This window comes from Parasteatoda tepidariorum, chromosome 1 (genome assembly GCF_982258835.1).
Source record: "Parasteatoda tepidariorum strain Cologne lab strain chromosome 1, Ptep-v5.0, whole genome shotgun sequence".
NCBI classification, from domain to species: Eukaryota; Metazoa; Arthropoda; class Arachnida; order Araneae; family Theridiidae; genus Parasteatoda; species Parasteatoda tepidariorum.
Window position 1 is genome coordinate 42,881,326 of NC_141755.1, and position 23,808 is coordinate 42,905,133.

At 34.5% G+C, this 23,808-nt stretch overlaps 1 protein-coding gene across 1 annotated transcript; it reads right to left on the minus strand.

The window, feature by feature from the left end:
* Window positions 1-5,903: 5,903 nt before the first annotated feature.
* On the minus strand, window positions 5,904-23,258 carry LOC122270479 (uncharacterized). Its single transcript, XM_071179931.2, has 2 exons — window positions 23,125-23,258; window positions 5,904-16,714 (listed from the first exon to the last, which is right to left on the minus strand). Exons 1-2 carry the CDS (start codon window positions 23,177-23,179, stop codon window positions 6,144-6,146), a joined length of 10,626 nt encoding a protein of 3,541 aa, XP_071036032.2. The 5' UTR covers window positions 23,180-23,258; the 3' UTR covers window positions 5,904-6,143.
* Window positions 23,259-23,808: the final 550 nt, after the last annotated feature.

Here is a 23,808-nt window from a genome sequence, read left to right on the forward strand (position 1 = left end):
ATCGCTAATACGTAAAATGGACTGTTGAAGTCGAGTTAAGTATCTCCACGTAAGTTAGAATGTTAATTTACACGAGAAAAGCTAAATACAGTGCCGTATCACACATCAATTTTATTGAAATATAATTCCTTCTCTTCTACGATTTTTACTTTACTTAGATTTATTATTTGTTTATGTATTTATTTGTTACCATGATATATTTTTGTTTTGTGTACCTGGCAACTTCGATGCATAATTAGTTTTTTTATGTTCTACATGGCTTCATGTCTGTCTTTGGGTTAAATAAAAAATACGAAGTGAAAGAATTGAAATCTTTGTGCCAGAATATAGAATGTATCGTAAATGAGAATTGATCGGGCTTGGCTTACCGGAAATAGAATGGAAAAAACAGATGTTAACGTAAGAAAATGCCATGTTTCAACAACCAATCAGGATCGAAATACCCACACTATGTCACTTGCAGGCATCCCATTGAAATTTATTTAGTTGAAATACTTTATTGTTTGAGCGCAAAAAAGTGCTACGAGTGTTAAAGTGTAATACGAGCAACAATTTAACTATTATTTATTTAAATTTACTCCCATATTTTGTAGAGGTCAGAAGTAATGACGATAAAAAGTAATGATAAGTTCTGTTCACCATTATACTATTGTTACCTTAAATCATATAACGTGAATAATTTCAGCAAATAAAAAAGCAAACAAGGGTGTAAAAATATACTATTAAAATATGACCTAAAGCAAATTTAAATTATATCTAGAGCAAATTTTGGAATCGATCAGTAAAAAATACATTTTCGATTAATTTCGTTGTCGTTGTTGTTGTTGTTGTTAATTTACGTCGCACTAGAGCTGCACAATGGGCTATTGGCGACGGTCTGGGAAACACCACGGAGGATGATCCGAAGACATGCCATCACAATTTTGATCCTCTGCGGAGGGGATGGCACCCCTGCTTCGGTAGCCCGACGACCTGCGCGCGAAGTCGAGCATTTTACGGTAGCACAGTTTAACGAGGACCAATACCGCACACCCTCGGTCCCTACGCAGACTGATCCAAGTGGTCACCCACCCGCACACTGACCGCAGCCAGTGATGCTTGACTTCGGTGATCTGTTGGGAACCGTGTCTTAACGATCAGTCCACTACGGGACCGATTAATTTCGAGTAGTTGCGTTAACTTTTTTTCCCCAATGGCCGCCTTGGGGAATGACCACCCTTGATAACACATGATCCGTTTACTACTGAGGATATTTTACATCAGCACCGTGGTCGGTGTGAGCCGGGTGCGGAATTTGTATCGAACTGCCATCGCTGGGATTCAAACCCGGAAAACCTCATTGGGAGTTTCATAGTATATTACAGGTGATATGTGAAGAATTTTTCTAAAATTACGAGAACTTTGCATCCCTTTATAGAAGTAAATTGATCATTTAAACTTAATTCAGGATATGAGGCTGCATTCCTTGAGAAATACTTTAACTTCAGCACACGTTTTAGCTTACGAGATTTGAATCATAGCTTGTCAAAGCTGTAAAGGAACTACTGCGTAATTAGAAAAGAACTACTTACCATCGGTAAAGAAGACGAACATTTTCATCATCATTTATATGAACAGAAATACAGATCACTCGGCTTTAAAGCGGTGAATAAATTTTAAAAATATAGAAAGACTAGTGGCTCGTTGAGTACCGAAATTACAGGAATATGATTTTGAAATCCAGCATTGCAATGTATCCTTTTTATCAAACTGCCGACACTTTATCCAGACGGCCAAACGCAGAAAATTGAAATCATTGTAATTAAGCTGAGAAGGAAAATATGAACGAAGTTTTTACTTAGCAAGTTTCTACTAATAATAGAGTATCACTAGTTATAATCCTTTGAGTGATTTAAATAGGAGAAAAGCGCAATTGGATGATGTCCATATAAAACCTATTTAAGAAATGATGTCACCTACGAATGAGAGGGCGAGTTTACAAGAAATATCATGTTTTAGCTTAATAACAAAAATATACTGAGCTTCTTGTGTTTCTTTACTATTGAAGAACTTTTTTTTTTTGTGTGTGTACCGAAATTGAAAATCCAATCATGGAAGGAAAACTGAATTGCATTTTATAGTACCACATTCAATGACCAATGGTGTGATAAAGGAAACGCATAATAATCCACGTGGAGTTAATTTTGGAATCCTAAAGAAGCTGACTTAAGGTCGAGTACGCTTCTTTTGGGATAAATCAGGATTGGTTGTTGAAGATGGGGGCAAAGCTTGTTATATTTGTGCAACTCGTAAATGACAAAAGACTCGCATCCGTGGAAAATTGTGAAGCTGCAATGTCGGTACGAAGTTTGAGAGAATCAAAATTGATGTTTTAGGACTCCTTTCTCGAACTGACCAAGTCAACAAATACATTACAGTCGTTATGGATTATTTCAGTGGATTGAGGCGGATTATGTTCCTGATTTGGAGGCAAACTAATATTGGCAAGTTTCTTCTAGAAAACTGAGTATTACGGTTTGGAGTTCCTTTGCAATTATACGCTGAATAAGGCACAAATTTACATCTTATTATTTATTTTTATAGAATTTTGCCAATGACTAGGATTCGAAAAACTAGAACATTCCATTGAATCCTACTTCCGATGGCATAGTTGAAAAAAATTAATCGCACGATCTTTAGTCATGTTTCCGCAGTTTTATAAAAATATAAAAAAGATTGGGGCAGCAAAGTACCGTTATTATTGTTGGCATGCAGGAGTGCTGTACCAAACAACAGGTTATACGCCTTTACATATACTATTTACCCGTGTACTCGGATTGCCATGTGATCTGATCTTTGGACATCATCTCCAAAATTGCAGTTAACTGGGGAAAGCCCATATGAAGTAATTAAAAAATTAAATGTTGTATGACGGATCCGAAAAAGTTCTTCGTCTAATACTAGGGTAATTCACGTAAATATATCATCATCATATCTGGCTAGACAGCCCAGGGTGGGCCAGTGAATTCGAATCCACTTCTCTCTACTTTTGACACTTGTTCGACACATATATAAGAGCCTTAAAGTAGATCTGCTCAAGTTTAACACTTAAGGATATGTGTACTTACTTTTAGATATGCTTTATATAGTTGCTTTGTATTTTTATAATTTTTATATAGAATTTTTGCAGAAATTGCTTTTGCATATAAATGTTTGTGTTGAGTTATTTTTTATATATATTTTGCAACGAGTGCAACTAGTTTCGAATAATAATCATTGAAAAATGATATAAGTATGATTTCTAAAATAATTAAAGAGTAACAATTTAAATTATTTGTCTTTTATTACTTTACAATAAGGTTTACACTGATCGGGACCTGCAGTCCTTAAAGAGAGGGCAATGTGGTCTATGTTACAAAGATTCCATTCTTACGCGAGAATTTGCTTTAATTGGGTACTTTTTCATCAAGAAGAAGATCACAGATACCCACACATGTGATCTATGACGTCAATGTTTTGCTGATCGTTTATAAGCAAAACTGAATATTAAAGTTAAGCTCAGTTTCTCCACATGAGTTAAAATGTTAATTAAAGAGAAGTTAATTAAGTACAACGCTGTACCCCTCATCCAATTTGTTGAAATATAATTCTTTCTTGTCTACGTTTTTTACTTAGATTTTTTTATTTATTTATATATTTTATTGTAAACTTGATATATTTCTGTTTTGTGTACCTGGTAACTTCGATGCGTAATTAGTTTGTTAATGTTCTACATGACTTTATACCAGTCTTTGTGTTAGGTAAGAAATATGTAGTGAAAGAAATGAAATACTCATATATTTCAGGAGCAGTATTTTATAATTTTTTAACAGAACTCTTATGATATTGGATTATGATTATACTATAAAAAAGTTAGCAATACTTTTTATTGTTTCCCAAAATTGTTGTCATTGTGTAGCATTTGAACTGCCATAGATATTTTTAATTCTAGATTTGAATTCTGTTTAAATACAGTTTTAGAAAGCCTTGCAAATAATTACTACTGGATTTTTTTACTGAAGAATTTTCTTTTCATGCACTTTTAAATACATTGAGACAAAATGAATGTTATAGTTATCTATTAAAACTTCAAATTAATAATTAAACCACTAAGTTTAAATATTAATGTAAAATATCATTTAAACTAAACTGTGAACATGGTTTACATTTAACTTTTGCTTACCTATATTTAACCTAAAATTTTAATTTGCAATTATTTAGAAAAATGTGTGTAATATTGTGTGTAATGAGCAAAGAATTTTGCAAATGTGCTATGAATAAGTAAGTGAATAATTGAAGAAGTAATTTGGAGTATAAATAAGTTAACAATGGTATTTCTGTACTGAAAAATTTTGGCATCTTTTTTTAAATAAAGCAAACTATTTATTGTTACATTTTCAGTTCATTTTAAATTTAATAAATACCTTTTTTTTAATTAATGATAGTTTATATTTTCGAAGTTTCATTTTATATTGTAACATTATGTTTTTAATTTAAAAACTAAATAATGCTGAAAGTGAAATTAGAAAATTTAGTTCTTAGGTTTGTGCTAGTCTATTCAGGTGACCAAACAGATCGCAAGGCATTTTTAATAAGGGTTGTTAAAATATTGCGTAAACATCTGAGTTGGGATTGGTTTGTGATCTTCGCTGACAATGCTTACATAAAGCGCTAAAATTTCTTACTTCCAAAAATTTTATTATATGCAAAAAATGTAATAAAAATTAGGAAAAATTATATGTCTGGAATAGTTTTAAGTTTGGCATAATTGGAGAAAGAAAATGCTTACAAAATATTCTTAAAACATTTTTCAGTAAATGAACTTTCCTCTGTAATCAAATATACTAGACTCAATAGAGAAGAATTGGTTTCATAACGAGTCGAAGACAGTTAGTCATAAAAGATGAGATTTTCTTCTGTAATCTAATATACTAAGACTGAATAGAGAAGAATTGGTTTCATAACGAGTCGATGGCAATAAGTCTTAAAAGATAGGATTTTCTTCTGTAATCTAATATATTTTCTTCTGTAATTTAAGACTGAATAGAGAAAAATTGGTTTTATAACGAGTCGAAGGTAATAAGTCATAAAAGATAAGATTTTCTTCTGTAATCTAATATACTAAGACTGAATAGAGAAGAACTGGTTTCATAAGGAGTCGAAGGCAATAAGTCATACAAGATAAGATTTTCTTCTATAATCAAATATACTAAGACTGAATAGAGAAGAATTGACTTTATAACGAGTCAAAGGTAATAAGTCATAAAAGATAAGACTTTCTTCAGTAATCTAATATACTAAGACTGAATAGAGAAGAATTGGTTTCATAACGAGTCGAAGGCAATAAGTCATAAAAGATAAGATTTTCTTTTGTAATCAAATGTGCTAAGACTGAATAGAGAAGAACTGGTTTCATAAGGGGTCGAAGGCAATAAGTCATACAAGATAAGATTTTCTTCTATAATCAAATATACTAAGACTGAATAGAGAAGAATTGGCTTCATAACGAGTCGAAGACAATAAGTCATAAAAGACGATGATTGCAACTAGTTTAGTCGGTATCTGATTAGATACTTTTCTGTAAAAGTTGAATAATTCATATGGTTCTGTCTAAAATATGTGTATCTGATTGAGATTTTTAGCTCAAAATTTTAGAAAATGAATTAAAACGTAAATTTTGTTTTAAGCAAAGTTGTATCTCCAAAATTTTTTCAAAAACGTATTTATATGGCTCCACTCACATAATATTTGTTCGATCCCTTCGTTATTATATAATGAAAGAAAAAATTTGCTTAAAAGTTATATATTAACATGAAATTAGTATTTTTAATGATATAAATGCTTCTGAGTTGTGAGATAGATGGGGAAATAAAGTTAAACTGCTGTTAGATAGTTATAATGATACTTTATTGCATAAAGATTTGAAGATGTATAATAATTTACACTCAGCACCATCACCACTGCAAATCATACTGATTATACATAAGACTGAACACAGATCTGTATTGCTACATTTTCTGCTAATAGAAAAGTTTTTACTAATCACAAAATTGTTCCATAAAAGTGTTTTACGATACATGTTTTGTTTAATTTTATTTATTATATCCTTGTACATGTTCGGCTATTTAAATTCTCCACGACCAACTTTTATGACCATGGCTACCTCCTTCTTTATGTCCTTCATAACCATGACCACCCTCTTCCTTGTGTCCTCCTCCACTCTTCCATGACCAACTATTTCTATGTCCTCCACCATCTCCATGTCTTTCACTGCTTCCGTGTCTTTCTCCACCTCCTTCTTTATGTTCTTTATGACCATGACCACCCTCTTCCTTGTGTCCTCCTCCACTCCTCCAAGACCAACTATTTCTATGTCCTCCATCATCTCCATGTCTTTCACTACTTCCGTGTCTTTCTCCACCTCCTTCTTTATGTCCTTTATGACCATGACCACCCTCTTCCTTGTGTCCTCCTCCACTCCTCCAAGACCAACTATTTCTATGTCCACCACCATCTCCATGTCTTTCTCCACCTCCATGTTTTTCTTCTCTACCATACTTATCATGTAATAATCCAAGTTTTGGCAAGTGTCCCAAATCTTTCTTCTTATGTCCACCGCTAGAATCTTCATCTACGCCTTCACCACCACTAGCGCCGAGATTATTTTCAAATAACTTATATAAGTCAGAACTAACTGTTTTTGAACCTGATGCCTGATGTTTGTGAAGGCATTTAAAGAAATTAAGGTAATAATTGGCCGGTTTTGTTTTATACCGATGACACCACTTAATGAACTTAAATAGGCTTTCATCTTCTACTTGCACTCCAAAAAGGTAATGGAATACATTTCGATGCTCTTGACTTAAAGCGTTTTTAAACGTAAGAGTTTTTAAGAACTCATACCTTCCTGTATAGTCCAAAGAGTATCCGAAATTTGATCGAGAATATAAGTTTTTGTGGAAGTGTTGATATAGCTTGTCGGTCACACGCTTCGAACTACGGAATTTACGGATAGTACTATGGAAATTTTCTGCAAATCTGTCTGGTTTTTTCTCAAAGTGATGGCAGTATTTAGTGAAGTCAAAAATCTCTTTAGTTTCGGGATAAAATCCGAAAACAACATAGTAAAAGTTCCAGTAGTTCTCCGAATCCTTTAGTTTATCGTATGAGACATCTCTTAAGAAGTAACGTTTTTCCAAGTATTCGGAATTGTTTATGTAAATCTCTTTTGAATGCAAATTCTTTTCATACTTTGTAAAAAGATCGCTGCCAACTTCACGGGATCCAGACGCGAAGTGCAGATTGATAATATTCTGGAAATTGACGACATAGTTACTGGGCTGCTCAGGATATTGATGGCATTTTTTAACGAAATTGAAAAAACTTTCAGTTTCTGGATAAAGTCCTAATAATTTGAAGAACTTGTGTAGGTTTTTAGTAGTTTTCACAGCGCTGAATGTTATTTTTTTCAAAAATTTATGAACGTCAGTGTATTTTATTTTATTCTTTGTTATCCAAGTATAAAAATGAGAGTTTACTTTTCCCGCATAGCGTTTTTTATTCCACCCTCTTGTTTGTTTGAAAGTGACACGTTCCCCGAATCCAATCGCCTCTTTTGATTTTGAGTCCCCTCTATGGTGGGATTTTGAGCCACCATGGTGTGATTTTGGGCTCTTATGATTTTCATGATCAGTCTCTCTTCTGCTGCTACTTTCTGACACATACTTTTCATATGTCTTGTACAGTTTATCTGTGATCTTTATTGAATTCGATTTTTTGTAAAGATTCCAAGCCTTTGAAAATCCTTTTTTGTAGTTTTTAGGTTGCTTTTTGGAACCGTGTGCGTGTTTAGTGAATTTAAACAAACTGCTTGTAATGGGATAGTATCCGAAAAGTTGATAAAACTTGGTGTATAGCATCTTTTGTAGAACATTTGTATAAGACAACTTACTTAAGAACCTGTACCTTTCACTGTATGATGCATTGCTCTTATACTTTATATTTATGTTAAACAAATTGGTACTATATTTCACATAAAAGTCCTTGGTGAGGGTAGTAATTTTTGTGTCAAAAATCTCATTAATGCTATTCTGGAAGTTTATGAAATAGTTTTCTGGTTTTATCTGAAAACTGTGGCAATATTTGATAAATTCAAATATGCTTTCTGATTTAACTTCAATTCCAAACAATTTGAAAAATTTGTCGGAATTCTCTTTTGTTTGGCAGTTTTTGTAAGTAATATCTTTAATGAAGTCTCGCCTGTTGTCGTAAGTGCTTAGTATTCGGCTGGACGTGCGCTTAGCAAACAGCTTTTTATTAAATTGACGGTACAACGTATCTGTAACTTTGCGGGATTTTTTGCTTACAATATTACCAATGACTTTGAAGAAGTTGTCGCTGTAGTTATCTGGTTGTTTCTTGTAATGATGGCAGTATCTGGTGAAATGAAACATTTGCCTTGTTTCGGCATGGAAACCAAATAATACATAAAACATATTTCTCGCATGCTCAGAACTCTTGAGTTTATCATAGCTTAAGCTGCGTAAAAATGTTCGTTTGTAACTATACTGAGAGTTGTTGATGTACCTCTCCTTGGAGTTCAAATTTTTCTTGTACAGCTTATACAAATCTTTTGAAACTTCACGTGATCCCGAAGAGAAATGAATATTCAAACAATATTGAAAATTTGCTTCATAATTTCTGGGTTTCTTTGAAGTTTTATGGCAGTATTTAGTAAAATCAAACAAACTTTTAGACTCCGGGTAATATCCCAACAATTCGAAGAACTTTTTAATAATTTTCGTCGATTTGATGTTTTCAAAAGTAAGGGTCTTCATAAATTTGTATACTACTTCATATTTTACTTTTTTAGTTGTCAAGTGTACATAATATTTTCTATTTTTTCCACCATAATTCTTTTTGTTCCATCCATTTGAATATTTGTACACATAATCACTATCTTTCCTGACCGAGGTGTCTTTTTCAATAGTTTCTTCCTTATTATCTTCCCGTTCTTTGTCTTCATGTTCCTCTTCCGGTTTTGTGGTCTCCTCCGCATTAGTATGATTATCTTTGTCGTTTTCGTGGTCTTCTTCAACATTTTCACCTTCTGATGAAGTCGAAACATACTTCCTGAATGTCTTTAATAAATGCTCCGTTACTTTCAGTGATTTGGAGTTTTTAAACTCTTTCCGACATTTTGAAAAACCCGTCTCGTAATTTTTAGGCTTTTTCTTGTAGCTGTGAATTTTTTTGGTGAAGTTAAATAAACTCTTGTTTAGTGGATAATAACCGAAGAGATTGTAGAACTTAATGTAGTATTTTCTCTGGATCACTTCTTTGTAACTCAATTTTCGTATAAAGCTGTACCTCTCTTTGTAAGTTGTCCTTTTATTGTACTTCGTTTTAATGCTGTATAGGTTTTCATTGAACCTTTCATAGATTTCCTTTGTGATCTCATTCGATTTGGAACTAACAACATAATTCATACAATTTTGGAAATTTTTATAATAATTGTCTGGCTTGTTTGGGAATTTGTGACAAAATAGAATAAAATTAAAGAGGCTCTCTGATTTCGGATACAGTCCAAATAGGTGGGAAAACTGATCTGAGTATTCTTTGCCTTGAATGTCTTTATAGGTTTTATTTATAATAAATGTTCGCCTATTTTCGTAAGTGCTATGGAAGTCAGATCTTGTACCTTTAAACAACTTGTTGTTAAAATGTTCATAATGTTCATCAGATACTTCCTGATCTTCCTTGCTGAGAACATTTTCGATAGAATTTGAGAAGTTATCTAAATAATTGTCAGGTTGTGTGGGAAACTGATGGCAATATCTCGTAAAGTCAAAAATATTCTGGGAATTTGCATAAAACCCAAACAATATGTAGTAGATATGTTTGTATCTTTCTGAAGTCTTCAATTCATCGAATGATAAAGGTGTTAAAAACTTACGTTTAAATTCATATTGTGAATTATTAATAAATTTTTTCTTGGAAAACAGGTTTTTATTATAGAGTGAATACACACTCTTTGAAACCGTTTTAGAACTAGAGAAGAAATATTCGTTTAGGCTGTACTGAAAATTGTGTTCGTAATTGCTTGGCCTTTCAGGATATTTATGACAATGCTTAACGAAATTAAATAAACTCTCAGAATCTGGATAAAATCCCAACAATTTATAGAATTGTTCTATTTTTTCCGAAGAAATGGCCTCTTTAAATGTTAAATCTTTTATGTAAGTACTTACGTCCTCATAACGAATTTTATGCTCAGTTATCCACGAGTAGTAAGTATCAATACTTTTCTCGCCATAATGCTTTTTGTTCCATCCCCTTATGTGTTCAGGAATAATTTTATTATCTTCTTCTACACTAACATTTGTCTTAACAATGTCTTTTTCGGAGTCTTCTGAATCATCCTCCTCTACATAATGATATTTACCATTAGAACCTTTTGCAATGGGTAATTTGATTCGATCTCCAATTTTACCATTTTCACTGTCACCTGATTTTTCATATTTGTAAATAGGGCGACTTCCGTTCGAATCACTAGTTTCTACATCATCCGCTCCCTCGTCGTCGTATTCATAAATCTTTTTTTCATTAAAGTTTTCCTCGTTAGAAGTATCATTTTCATCATTTTCAATATAGATTACATCATTATCGTCACCATTTTCATACGAATTTTCAGGTATGGATTCGCGCTTAGTTTTATGTCCTGGTCTTTTACCTCTGGAGTTATTTTCGTCATAACTTTCATCATTTGGAATTCTCTCTTCAAAATCCCTATCTTGTGATTCAAATTCCTCATCAGATGTGTATATCGAATCGGATTCAGTATCTTGGGACTCAGTACTTTCAAAAGTTTTATATATCCAACTGAATGGAGAACCTTCATTTTCAAAATCATCATCATTTGTAAATGTCTCCTCGAATTCAGTATCGTCATATTCCCGATCGGTATCGCGTCTTCCAGATTGTCTTCTTCTATAGTAAGAGGTATCGTTATCACTATCGGAACTTCTTGAAGAGGCACTTTCCTCCGATGTTTCTTCTCCGTTATGAGAATGACTGGAATACGAATGTTGGCGTTCGCTCCAAATTGGCTTGCCATTTAAAGAATCTTGATCGGAAAAATCATCTTCTTCAAATGAAGATGAATCTGATCTTTCCCTGTGGATGCGGCTGGATTGTCTGGAACTTTCCTCATCAGAGGAAAACAATTCAGAGCTTTCAAATTCATTGTCAATATTTTTATTGATGAATTCCGAAGAATCTGTTTCAGAAGTTTTACCATTCTTAGGTTTCTTGGTGTGATGCTTCTTACCACGTGATCTACCACCGGAGAAATTATTATTGCCATGTCCCCGTGATTCCTTACGTCTGCTGCATTTAGGTTTGCGTCCCTTACCGTGCCTGTCATTTGTTTCACTCGATTCATCTTCATAGTTTGATCTATGTTTGTGTTTTCTGGAGCTTCTTTCATTAAAAGAATCTTCTTCCTCCGAACTTTCAATAGAAGAATATTCATCAAAGTCATTGTGTTTATTAGTTCTTCGCTTTGAACTTCGAATATCTCCATACTTCCCTTTCTTTCCCCTTACACGCTCATTCCTGTCAACATCAAAATCTTCCTCAGAACTAGAGTCATTCAACTCTTTTCTTGTAGTCGAATGTTTTCTTGATTTACGTTCACTCGAATATCTTTCATCTTCTTCTGAACTAGTTACAGAAGATTCATCATAAGTTTTCTTATTATGTTCTTCTTCAGTACTATCATACCTTGGCTTATCATGATCATGTCCTGGCTTATTTCCTGTACCAACGGGAAGAACAATGGGAAGGCCTGGTTTGTTTTTACCATGTTTTGGCTTATCTCCTTTTCCATGTGGATGATCTGGTTTGTCATGATCTCTCCCGGGTTTGCTTCCTTTACCATGGGGGTGATCTTTTCCATGTCCTGGTTTATCTGGATGCGAATCTGGTTTATCCCCTTTACCATGAGGTCGACCACCTGGCCTCTTATGACCATGGTCTTTTCCTGGACTTTTCGGTTTGTGTTTTGAATCATCCGTTTCCGAATCGTGTTTGTGTTTTCGAGAGGAAGAGTGCTTATTCTTTTTATGGTGGCTTGAAGAACTTTCATCTTCTTCTGAACTAGTTTCTGAAGATTCATCATGGGTCTTTTTATGATGTTTTTCTGTGATGCCTCCGGATCCTGGTTTACCATGTCCGTGACGAGGTTTATTTCCTTTACCATGAGGGTGATCTTTTGGGTGACCAGGTTTATTATGTTCAGGCTTATCTCCTTTTCCATGTGGATGACCTGGTTTGTCATGATCTTTCCCGGGTTTGTTTCCTTTACCGTGGGGGTGATCTTTCCCATGTCCTGGTTTATCAGGATGCGAACCTGGTTTATCCCCTTTACCATGAGGTCGACCACCTGGCCTCTTATGACCGTGGTCTTTTCCTGGACTTTTCGGTTTGTGTTTTGAATCATCCGTTTCCGAATCGTGTTTGAGTTTTCGAGTGGAAGAGTGCTTATTCTTTTTATGGTGGCTTGAAGAACTTTCATCTTCTTCTGAACTAGTTTCTGAAGATTCATCATGGGTCTCTTTATGATGTTTTTCTGTGATGCCTCCGGATCCTGGTTTACCATGTCCGTGATGAGATTTATTTCCTTTACCATGAGGGTGATCTTTTGGGTGACCAGGTTTATTATGTTCAGGCTTATCTCCTTTTCCATGTGGATGACCTGGTTTATCATGATCTTTCCCGGGTTTGTTTCCTTTACCATGGGGGTGATCTTTCCCATGTCCTGGTTTATCAGGATGCGAACCTGGTTTATCCCCTTTACCATGAGGTCGACCACCTGGCCTCTTATGACCGTGGTCTTTTCCTGGGCTTTTTGGTTTGTGTTTTGAATCATCCGTTTTCGAATCGTATTTGTGTTTTCGAGTGGAAGAGTGCTTATTCTTTTTATGGTGGCTTGAAGAACTTTCATCTTCTTCTGAACTAGTTTCTGAAGATTCATCATGGGTCTTTTTATGATGTTTTTCTGTGATGCTTCCGGATCCTGGTTTACCATGTCCGTGATGAGGTTTATTTCCTTTACCATGAGGGTGATCATTTGGATGACCAGGTTTATTATGGTCATGCTCAGGCTTATCTCCTCTTCCATGTGGATGACCTGGTTTGTCATGATCTTTCCCGGGTTTGTTTCCCTTACCATGGGGGTGATCTTTTCCATGTCCTGGTTTATCAGGATGCGAACTTGGTTTATCCCCTTTACCAGGTCGACCACCTGGCCTCTTATGACCTTGGTCTTTGCCTGGATGCTTCGGTTTATTTTTTGAATCATCCGTTTCAGAATCGTGTTTGTGTTTTCGAGTGGAAGAGTGCTTATTCTTTTTATGGTGGCTTGAAGAACTTTCATCTTCTTCTGAACTAGTTTCTGAAGATTCATCATGGGTCTTTTTATGATGTTTTTCTGCGATGCCTCCGGATCCTGGTTTACCATGTCCGTGATGAGGTTTATTTCCTTTACCATGAGGGTGATCTTTTGGGTGACCAGGTTTATTATGTTCAGGCTTATCTCCTTTTCCATGTGGATGACCTGGTTTGTTATGATCTTTCCCGGGTTTGTTTCCTTTACCATGAGGGTGATCTTTCCCATGTCCTGGTTTATCAGGATGAGAACCAGGCTTATCTCCTTTACCATGAGGTCGACCACCTGGCCCCTTATGACCGTGGTCTTTTCCTGGATGCTTCGGCTTATTTTTTGAATCACCTGTTTCAGAATCGTGTTTGTGTTTTCGAGTGGAAGAGTGCTTACTCTTTTTATGGTGGCTTGAAGAACTTTCATCTTCTTCTGAACTAGTTTCTGAAGATTCATCATGGGTCTTTTTATGATGTTTTTCTGTGATGCCTCCGGATCCTGGTTTACCATGTCCATGCTTAGGCTTTTTTCCTTTACCATGAGGGTGATCATTTGGATGACCTGGTTTATTATGATCATGCTCAGGCTTATCTCCTTTTCCATGTGGATGACCTGGTTTGTCATGATCTTTCCCAGGTTTGTTTCCTTTACCATGAGGGTGATCTTTCCCATGTCCTGGTTTATCAGGATGAGAACCAGGCTTATCTCCTTTACCATGAGGTCGGCCACCTGGCCCCTTATGACCGTGATCTTTTCCTGGAACCTTCGGCTTATTTTTTGAGTCATCTGCTTCAGAATCGTGTTTGTGTTTTCGAGTGGAAGAGTGCTTACTCTTTTTATGGTGACTTGAAGAACTTTCATCCTCTTCTGAACTAGTTTCTGAAGATTCATCATGGGTCTTTTTATGATGTTTTTCTGTGATGCCTCCAGATCCTGGTTTACCATGTCCATGCTTAGGCTTGTTTCCTTTACCATGAGGGTGATCTTTTGGCTGACCAGGTTTATTATGATCATGCCCACGTTTATCTCCTTTTCCATGCGGATGACCTGGTTTGTCATGATCTTTCCCGGGTTTGTCTCCCTTACCATGGGGGTGATCTTTTCCATGTCCTGGTTTATCAGGATGCGAACCTGGTTTCTCTCCTTTTCCATGTGGATGATGATCTGAATGTCCTGGCTTGCCATGGCCTGGTTTGTTGTGATCTTTTCCCGGCTTATTTCCTTTATCATGGGGATGATCAATTGGATGACCTGGCTTATCTTTACCGTGGTTAGGTTTATCACCTTTGTCATGAGGGTGACCCTTAGGACCTTTATGATCATGATCCTTGCCTGGACTTTTAGGTTTAGTTTTTGAATCATCTGATTCTGAATCGTGTTTATGTTTTCGAGTAGAAGAATGCTTACTCTTTTTATGGTGACTTGAAGAACTCTCATTTTCATCTGAACTAGTTTCTGAAGATTCATCATGGGTCTTTTTATGATGCTTTTCTGTGTTGCTGCCGAATCCTGGTTTACCATGTCCGTGATGAGGTTTATTTCCCTTATCGCCTGGGTGTCCACCTTTGTGACCGGGCTTACCATGATCATGTTCTGGCTTATTTCCTTCATGCGGGTGATCACCTGGGTGACCTGGCTTATCATGACCCTTGCCGGGCTTATCTCCTTTGCCGTGTGGATGACTTGGTTTGTTGTGATCTTTACCGGGCTTACTTCCCTTACCATGGGGATGATCTTTTGAGTGACTTGGCTTATCACGATCTGAGCCGGGCTTATCTCCTTTACCATGAGGATGATCACCAGGTCCCTTATGACCATGATCTTTGCCTGGAACCTTCGGTTTATTTTTTGTTTCATCTGTTTCAGAATCGTGCTTGTGTTTTTTAGTGGAAGAGTGTTTACTCTTTTTATGTTGACTTGAAGAGCTTTCATTTTCATCTGAACTAGTTTCTGAAGATTCATCATGGGTCTTTTTATGATGCTTTTCTGTGATACTGTCGGATCCTGGTTTTCCATGTCCATGCTTAGGCTTATTTCCTTTGCCCTTTGGTTGATCTCCCTGATGTCCTGGCTTGTCTTTACCATGATCTGATTTATCCCCTTTACCGTGGGAATTATCAACGGGTTTCTTTGGCTTTTTGTCCTTGTGCGTTTTCGTAATTTTGTCATCAGACTCGGAATCATGTGTATGCTTTTTTGAGGACGAATGCTTGTTTTTTTGGTGTTTACTCGAAGAGCTTTCACTTTCTTCCAAACTATTATCAGAGGACTCACTGTGATTTTTTTTGTGATTTTTATCGGTGTGCTTGCTTGATTCTTTTCCACCTTTTTGATGATTTTTTCCACCTTTTTCTTTATGAGTATCATGTTTCTTGACATTACTTTCATCATTGATGTCCTTTTTCAAAGAATGGCTGTGTTTGCTTAAAGAATGCTTAGAATGTGAACTGTCCTTTTCATCCATTTCTTTTGACGATTTATTGCTACTGGACTTTCTACTGGAATGCTTAGTTTTCCCTCCATTTCTGATATCACTCTCATCTTCTTCTTTCTGACTGCTGTGTTTACTGGAGGAATGCTTTGAATGAGAACTACTATTTTCATCTCTTTCTTGCATAGATTGATCTCTTTCTTCATATCGACCTGTTTCCTTTTTAATACCTGATACGTCACTTCCATTTAAAAGTTCTTCTTTTTTGCTCTTGTTTCTGCTTGAAGAGTGTTCGTGGCGAGACATGCTTTTTCGATCCTCTTCGTCCTCTGATTGGGAACTCTCTTTGGCACTGCTTGAATGTCTACTTTTACCATTTTCAGAGAAATCTGTTTCGCTCCTACCATTCTTCTTGTTCGATGAGTGTCTCGAGTGAGAACTATTACTTTGTTCATCTTTATCAGAGGACTTATAACTTTCACTCTCTGATATCCTATCTCCTCTTTTACCAGAGCTTGAAATGTAAGTGTCCTTTTCTCCAATTTTATAAACCTCCTTATTTCTTGAACTGCTTGAATCTTCTTCATCGAAGCTGTTACTACTGCTAGAACTACTGAAACTACTGGAGCTCTTTGATCTACGAGAGCCACCAGAGTCACTCGAGCTACTAGTGCTACTATAACTACGTCTTGAACTTGAAGAACCTTCTGAATCCTCTTCATCGTATTCAATTATAGTTTCGTAAACTGTGTCTCCATTTTCATCAGTGTACGTCCGAGTTTGCGTAGTAGGCTCTGATGGTCTTGCCAGAACAGTCGATAAGGCTGAAAAATATCAATTTCATATATTTTTCATGTATACAAAAAATAAGAGTTATGAATTAAAATAAAAAAATATGTGGCGAGTTTTATATTTAGTTTGGCCATCAAAACCACACTTGTTTTTTAGATTTCTTACTATATATAAAAATCTAATCGCAGTTTTCCATTGTTGTCCGTTTATTTTTATTGACCGAAAAATCACGGGTTAGGATCCATATTTTCCTCATTCAATTTCCATATTGTTTCGGTTGTCATCAGCATGATATTAACAAAAGTCTAATAATGAAATAAATTTATTGTTTTTCTATTAATATTTTCGCCTCCCTAATTTGAAGTTATTTTCTTGTACTACTATTATTATTACGCTCTTAATTCAAGAGTTTAAAACTAAGAGAATTTTTCTTTTTATTATTATTATAGTGTAATTCTGCGCTAAAAAGATAAAGCCATTTAGAAAGGTGGTCTAATCTTATTAACCCTTTGCTTAAGGTATAACATGTTGTACCATTACCAATGGTCCACATGTTGCTCCAGCCGTAAGCAAAAGAGTGACCGTCTTTCAGATATTATTTTCGTGCAAATATCATTAATATACTGTTATAAATTATTGTTAAAGAGATCTGTTAATTTAGAGCCTAACGATAAGTTTCATACACAATGAAATGCAAGCAAAAATAGTATTTAATATGTTCGCCCGTTTGGTAAGCGAAAATATTAAATTACGGTTGTAAAATGATCAAATTTGTTATACCATATAATGTTTTAACAATATAAATGTTATTTCAAAAAGCAATTACTTAGAAAAATTGCTTCAGTTCACCTGTAGATGTAAATATTCATAATACTGACAGATAATAGTATTCGGGCGTGGAAAGTGGAGGCGCAAGCGTTAACAAACAGAATTTCTTTTAGTACATATATGTAAAGTGAATAATTTTAATTTTAGTAGAAAACTATCTAAACAAAGTTTGGAAAGGGAACTATTCTATACAAAGGTAAAGTTTGAAAAGTCATAGGAAATAAAATGTAATTGACAACAAAAAATTATACAATTAAAGACACTGTTCACAACGAATTCGTAAATTTGCTTCCGTTCATCCGCTTCTTGAAAATTCTTGTCCAGGAAAAGGCGTCGATGAGAGAGGTATAAAAAGACGATGTATAAAAGACGATGTAAAATCCACAGGAAGACGCGTCATCTTGGTGGTTGTAAGCGTTGAGAGGTTTCACGATGCATCCTTTCAGCTTTTCATTCGTAACAACGGTATTCAAAACGTGTCGCAGTATTTTTCTCAAAACAGCATCGATGGGCAGCGGGTTGTCGACTGAATGGCAGACTAATAGTTGACGTTCTCCATAGCTTGCTTCGTAAATTCCTACCATCCAGTGCTCGCCTCTATCCATTTGAGCTCTCTTGTGAATGGGAATGAGTAGCACGTCGAATCCTTGTTGAACGCCGTATAGATAGTTGGAAGCCTTGTTCTGGTCGCTGATATCGTTGAGAAGAGCCATTCCTTCATAAGCGCCATCCGCTGTTGTAACGTAGAAGCGTGCGACAAATTCAGGGTGAAATACGGCAACTTTGACAGTCGGGTAAGCTTGATCGGCGTAATGGAGAAGCATTCTGACAATGACGGTATCTTCTAGTTGTCCATTTGCGGGTAGAATTGAGTTGATCGCTTGTTGTTCCAAAACTCCGGCTCCTTGAAGAATTTCATGTAGAGGTGCGTTCTGCATGTTGAAAATGTAGCTTGAAATCTGACGAATGTTGAAATGTCGGACTTTGTTGACGGTGATTTTAACACAAAAGTTAAACTTTTCTCCACTTTGATAAATGTAAACTAATGCGAACCTTACAATTAAATTATTAATTCCTTCGTATATTATTGGTTTAAGTTGTCGAAAATTAATATTCCAATTGTAAGGTTCGCATTAGCATACATTTATAAGAGTGGAGAAAAGTATCTATAGCCATTATGGCGAACCAATAAAGTTTGAAAATATCCTATCTGTAACTCCGAACTGTTCGACCGTAGCGCTTCAAAACCGGCGCCAATCGATTCCTCGTGGCCAAAAACCCCAGACCCCCAAGTTTACCGGAGTTTATTAATTCTGGGGCGATTTTCGACTTGGCAACCATTCCTCGTATTATAGTATAAGATTTAGAAATGTGTTTTCAAACCACAGGGGAATCTTTAAGCCATGTTTCTCTGGGATGAGATCCCCTAAATATTTCCTTCTCCCTCCCGTTAAAATCGCAGGGTAAAATTTCGCTCTTATTTCTGGTGCCCGCGATATTTCTGGGATGGTGTGTTCAAAAGTAACGTTCCAAAAAGATTAGAACAATTTATTTCTTATTTCCAGAATCAGGTTCGTTGGTGAATCCTATATATGAATTGGCAGAACCAGATTCCTTGTAATTTGTTTTGATGTGGTTGTTGTAGTTGTAGTTTATTTACGTCGCACTAGAGCTGCACAATGGGCTATTGGCGACGGTCTGGGAAACATCCCTGAGGATGATCTGAAGACATGCCATCACAATTTTGATCCTCTGCAGAGGGGATGGCAACCCCGCTTCGGAAGCCCAACGACCTGCACGCGAAGTCGAGAACTTTACGGTAGCACAGTTTAACGAGGACCAATACCGCACACCCTCGGTCCATACGCAGACTAGGCCAAGTGGTCACCCACCCGCACACTGTCCGCAGCCAGTGATGCTTGACTTCGGTGATCTGCTGGGAACCGTGTCTTAACGATCAGTTCACTATGGGACTAATTTGTTTCGAAATAGTCTTAAACTAGATGTATCTTTACATGTCACTCCTCAAATATTTGTGTTTGAGATTAACCCAAAAATTAAAAATGATTACATATATTATACATACTTTTACCGTTTTATAAATTTCTTGAATAAAAAAATAGGCACATTCGTGACCATTTTCTTCAAAATTATGCAACCATTAAGGGGTAAAATTATTATTTAATTAAATTTAATTTCACGAAAGTGACAAATTTACAATTGTGTACATAAAGTTTAGGAATTACCAAATTTTTTGCAATTTATGGCATAGCTTAAGTTCTATTCAAATTTAAATCAACATTTTTGCTTTAATGCTTTTTTTGAAAAAAATTCAATAGTTTTGATTGGTGAATGGTATAGCTTAAGTTCTAATCAAATTTAAATCAATATTTTTGCTTTAACACTATTTTTTTTGAAATTCAGTTTCTTTAAAAATAAAATTCAATAGTTTTGATTAGTGAATCACATAGCTTAAGTTCCAAGCAAATTTAAATCAATATTTTTGTTTTAATCTTTTTCTTAAAAAAATCATTTTCTGATTTTGGTTTTGGCTCTCATTTGAAAATGCTTCTAATAATTTCTATTAAGGCATTCACAGTCTCCTGCAACAGTTAACATGTTTTTATGATTTTAATCTTGTCCTCCTCGTTTTTGATATGCCAGATTTTAATAATGCAACAATAATCCGTTACAAAGTCATTTCATAATTGCAAATAGAATTGTCATTATAGTGAGCATGTCGTAATTATAAAATGCACACATTTAATGCTAAAACAGCAAGATAAGTGAAATAGCTTTTAAAGTCATTTATAGTACTAAATGTTGACATTAGAAGTAAACTTTCAAGAAGAATGTTTTAAAAGTTATAAAGTTCTTTAAAAATTGCCAATTTGGCGACATTTCCCTCCCTAGAAGAGAATTATCAAAATCGCTTCCTTATGCTCAATGTTTGCAAATTTTTATGAGCCCAGATAATGCAGCACTGGAATATGCTTTTAAATGTTAAAAAATTAGACTAGAAACACTTTTCATTTTTAAAAAAACTGTGGCTTTTCTCCATAATGACGTTTTGCACCCTTTTCAGAATTAACATAGACAGCGCTGGCTTTAGATAGGCTAAACTTGACCGAACATTCATGAGTAACTGTTGCAAACCCACAGCAGTTACGAAAATGGTATATTATTCGTAATAAAGCTTCATTTCATATCACGACTGAGCCTTCGAAAAAAAAAAAAAAAGACTTAAACATTTGCTGCAGATTCTTGAAAATAGCAGAAGACATTTTCTTTTGAAAAGAGGAAAATAACTTTGCAGGTGGTCGCGCCCACTTAGGTATGCTTTATAAGCAAAACGTTACCTTTTTCGTTCAATACTGCTTAGTTAAACAACATAAAAATGTATCTCCTTCAACAGAAAAAAATAAATTATTCGCCGCAGTAGCGGAAGGTTAGGATGTTTTTTTAAATTTGTTATTAAGGGGCTAAGCATCCTCTTCGCTGCCGTTCACCAGCCCCTATGATTGCTTCACGTTAATTGCTGTTTCTTGTCAGAAAACAAGTTTTTATACTAGAGTTAAAATTATTTAGTTAGCATATATGTACCAAAAAAGAAATCTGTTTGCTTACATTTGTGCCTCCATTTCCCACGTCAAATATTATTATCGATTAATGTTATAAATATTTAGATCTACTGGTGAACAAAAGTACTTTTTATAAAATAACATTAATATTATTATAAAATTATATTGTTCAAACAAATTTGATGAGTTCACTATCGTCATTCAATATTTTCGCTTATCAAATGGACGGATATATTAAATACTATTTTTGCTTGCATCTCATTGTGCATGAAGCTGATCAAAAAGTTCTAAATCATTTGACAGATTTCTTTAACTGTAATTTATAGCAGTATATTAATGTAATAATCATAAAACGGTTAATAAGATTGGATCATTTTTCTAAATAACCTTATCTTAAAATGTAGAGCAGACTTACATAATAATAATAATAATAATAATAAACAATTCTCCTAGTTTTAAACTCTTGGGTTAAAAACGTAAGCAGTGCAGGAAAATAACTTTAAATTAGGGATACAAAAAATTAAGAAAAACAATACGTTTATGCCTTTTTTTAATTTTTATGCTGATGACAACCAAAACAATATGGAAATAAATGAAGAAAAACTGGATCCCACCACGTGATTTTTTGGCTAATAGAGATGCACGGACAACAATAGAAAACTGCCACACCATCATTAGATTTTTATGTATAGTAAGATAAATGTGTAATTTTTATATTTTTACTTTTAGCTTTTTCATGATAATTCTTCTTCCACGCAATAAGCCGAAATCGTTATATCGAGCTTTTACAATATTTTTTTCTTAGCTCAAATGAACAAATCCTTTAAATTGTATCTATATATTTTTTGAGTTCGTTTCCGACAATTTAATTTTATTCAAATTCAAATTTTCATTTTCCTCACTGAAATATCAGTTTATAGTATTAAATTAATCTAAACATTTTTCTACACCGAGAAACATTCAAGCTCTTTAAAATCAAGGAACTTAAATAATTTTATATTAATTATAATTGAAACATAAAATAAATCAAATTAGAAGTTGAACAGAAGTCGCAAATATAACTATGATCATGCCTCTTTGCAGTGATAGCCTTTTTTCCTATCCTTTAAAGTTGGGTCATACTTTCTTGGGATTTTGTTTCAGTCTAGTCATAACCGATTTTGTCCGACTGTCTATTTAACAGAAAAGAAGACTTATAATATTTTAAACGAGATGTAAGAGCTGCTCTAATGATTTAAAATAACGCCTAAAAGAGGCGTCATCAGATGTTTAATTTGCTGAAAATAAATCTTCAAACATTTGGAAACAACAGGATAGAATCGGGAAAGTAAAAAGGAATTTATTTCTAATCATTGCTTTTTTAAAAAAAATGCTGCTTATAAATAATTGGTATACACTGAGTTTCATTCATTTTTAAATAATATGGTGTCTATCTCTAACTAGTTTCATGTGATTTCTGATAAAAGATAACAATTAGCTTAGCTAAAAGAATCGGGTCCCGGTTTTGTTCTCCTCATCGGTTTTGTCCAGCTTTTCTCCATAACTAAGAAAGTTCTTAAAAATAATTTAAAATATTTCTTGTTTCATTAATAATTGTCCATTAATTTTTATATAAAAAATGAACGCCTTTTTTCAAACACTATCAACCGTCAGAAGTTTTCCATCATCTTACAAACTCAAATATTTCCAAAATCCAAAAATGTGTTCATATTATTTTCATGTAAGGTACCGGATTATTAAACCTTTTCACCATTTTATGTAAAGCTTAGAAGGAATTAACTTTTAAGCCTTTTCTTGCTAACATTAAAAAAAAAGAAGAAAAGGAGTTGTAACATGATGTTCAAAACATACTTAATTTGAAGCCGTTTAAGAGTTTTAACTTATTTGTAAAAGTTTTCCTAGGATTTTTTTTACCGTTGAAATATATCTTAACAATAAGAGCATATCTGATTTAAAATACTGAAAGAATATCTGCTATATATTCATTGAGACTTAACTAGAACGCAACATTGGAAGCTAATATTGGTACTTACGAAGAATAAAGGCTAGCCATATGGCAAGGCGCATGAGTGCCTTGCGCTTATCCATGGAAGGAATCTGTCCTGTCTCCTATTGCTGTCAGGAATTGTAACCCAGCTATCAGGAAATCAGGTTGCAAATCGCTTGTGAATCTCTCAAAGAAATTGATGAGTATTTATATGCTTCTTTTCAAAATGATTGCTAATGTTACGTAAGATGCAATTTAAATCTGAACCAACAAATAATTTGTTCTAATTGTGGACTAAAGAGAAAATAGATATGCTACTTCAAACAAAAAAATCCTTTTAATTGAGTCTTTTGAATCACGATTCGCTGTTTGCGTATGAGATGCATTGATTATGATCTAATGATTCGCAAATTAATTTACTTTCCAAACATTTTCAGCATTGGAATCTCATTCTTAAGAAAGTGATGCAAAAGGATAAGGAAAAAAACAAAACAAACAAAAATTATATCTTCTAATGGTTGGCAGCTGCGTAACTATTTTTAAAAAATTTTGATGATTAAAAAAAATATCGTCCAGAAATAACTCCAAGCAATTTAAATTTTCGTTGAAATGATGCTACTAGTTATAAAATTTGAGGTTTAAGTGGTCAAAATCGTTAATGTATATATCATATAAGTAATTTTCGAAGTAAAGTTAATCAACTGAATTAATTTTTTTTAATTCGAGAAAT

Coding starts and splice junctions, on each gene's coding strand:
- LOC122270479 (XM_071179931.2), bottom strand. CDS start 23,179: ATGGATAAGCGCAAGGCACTCATGCGCCTTGCCATATGGCTAGCCTTT. Junction 16,715..23,124: donor ATGGCTAGCCTTTATTCTTC/GTAAGTACCAAT, acceptor GATATTTTTCAG/CCTTATCGACTGTTCTGGCA.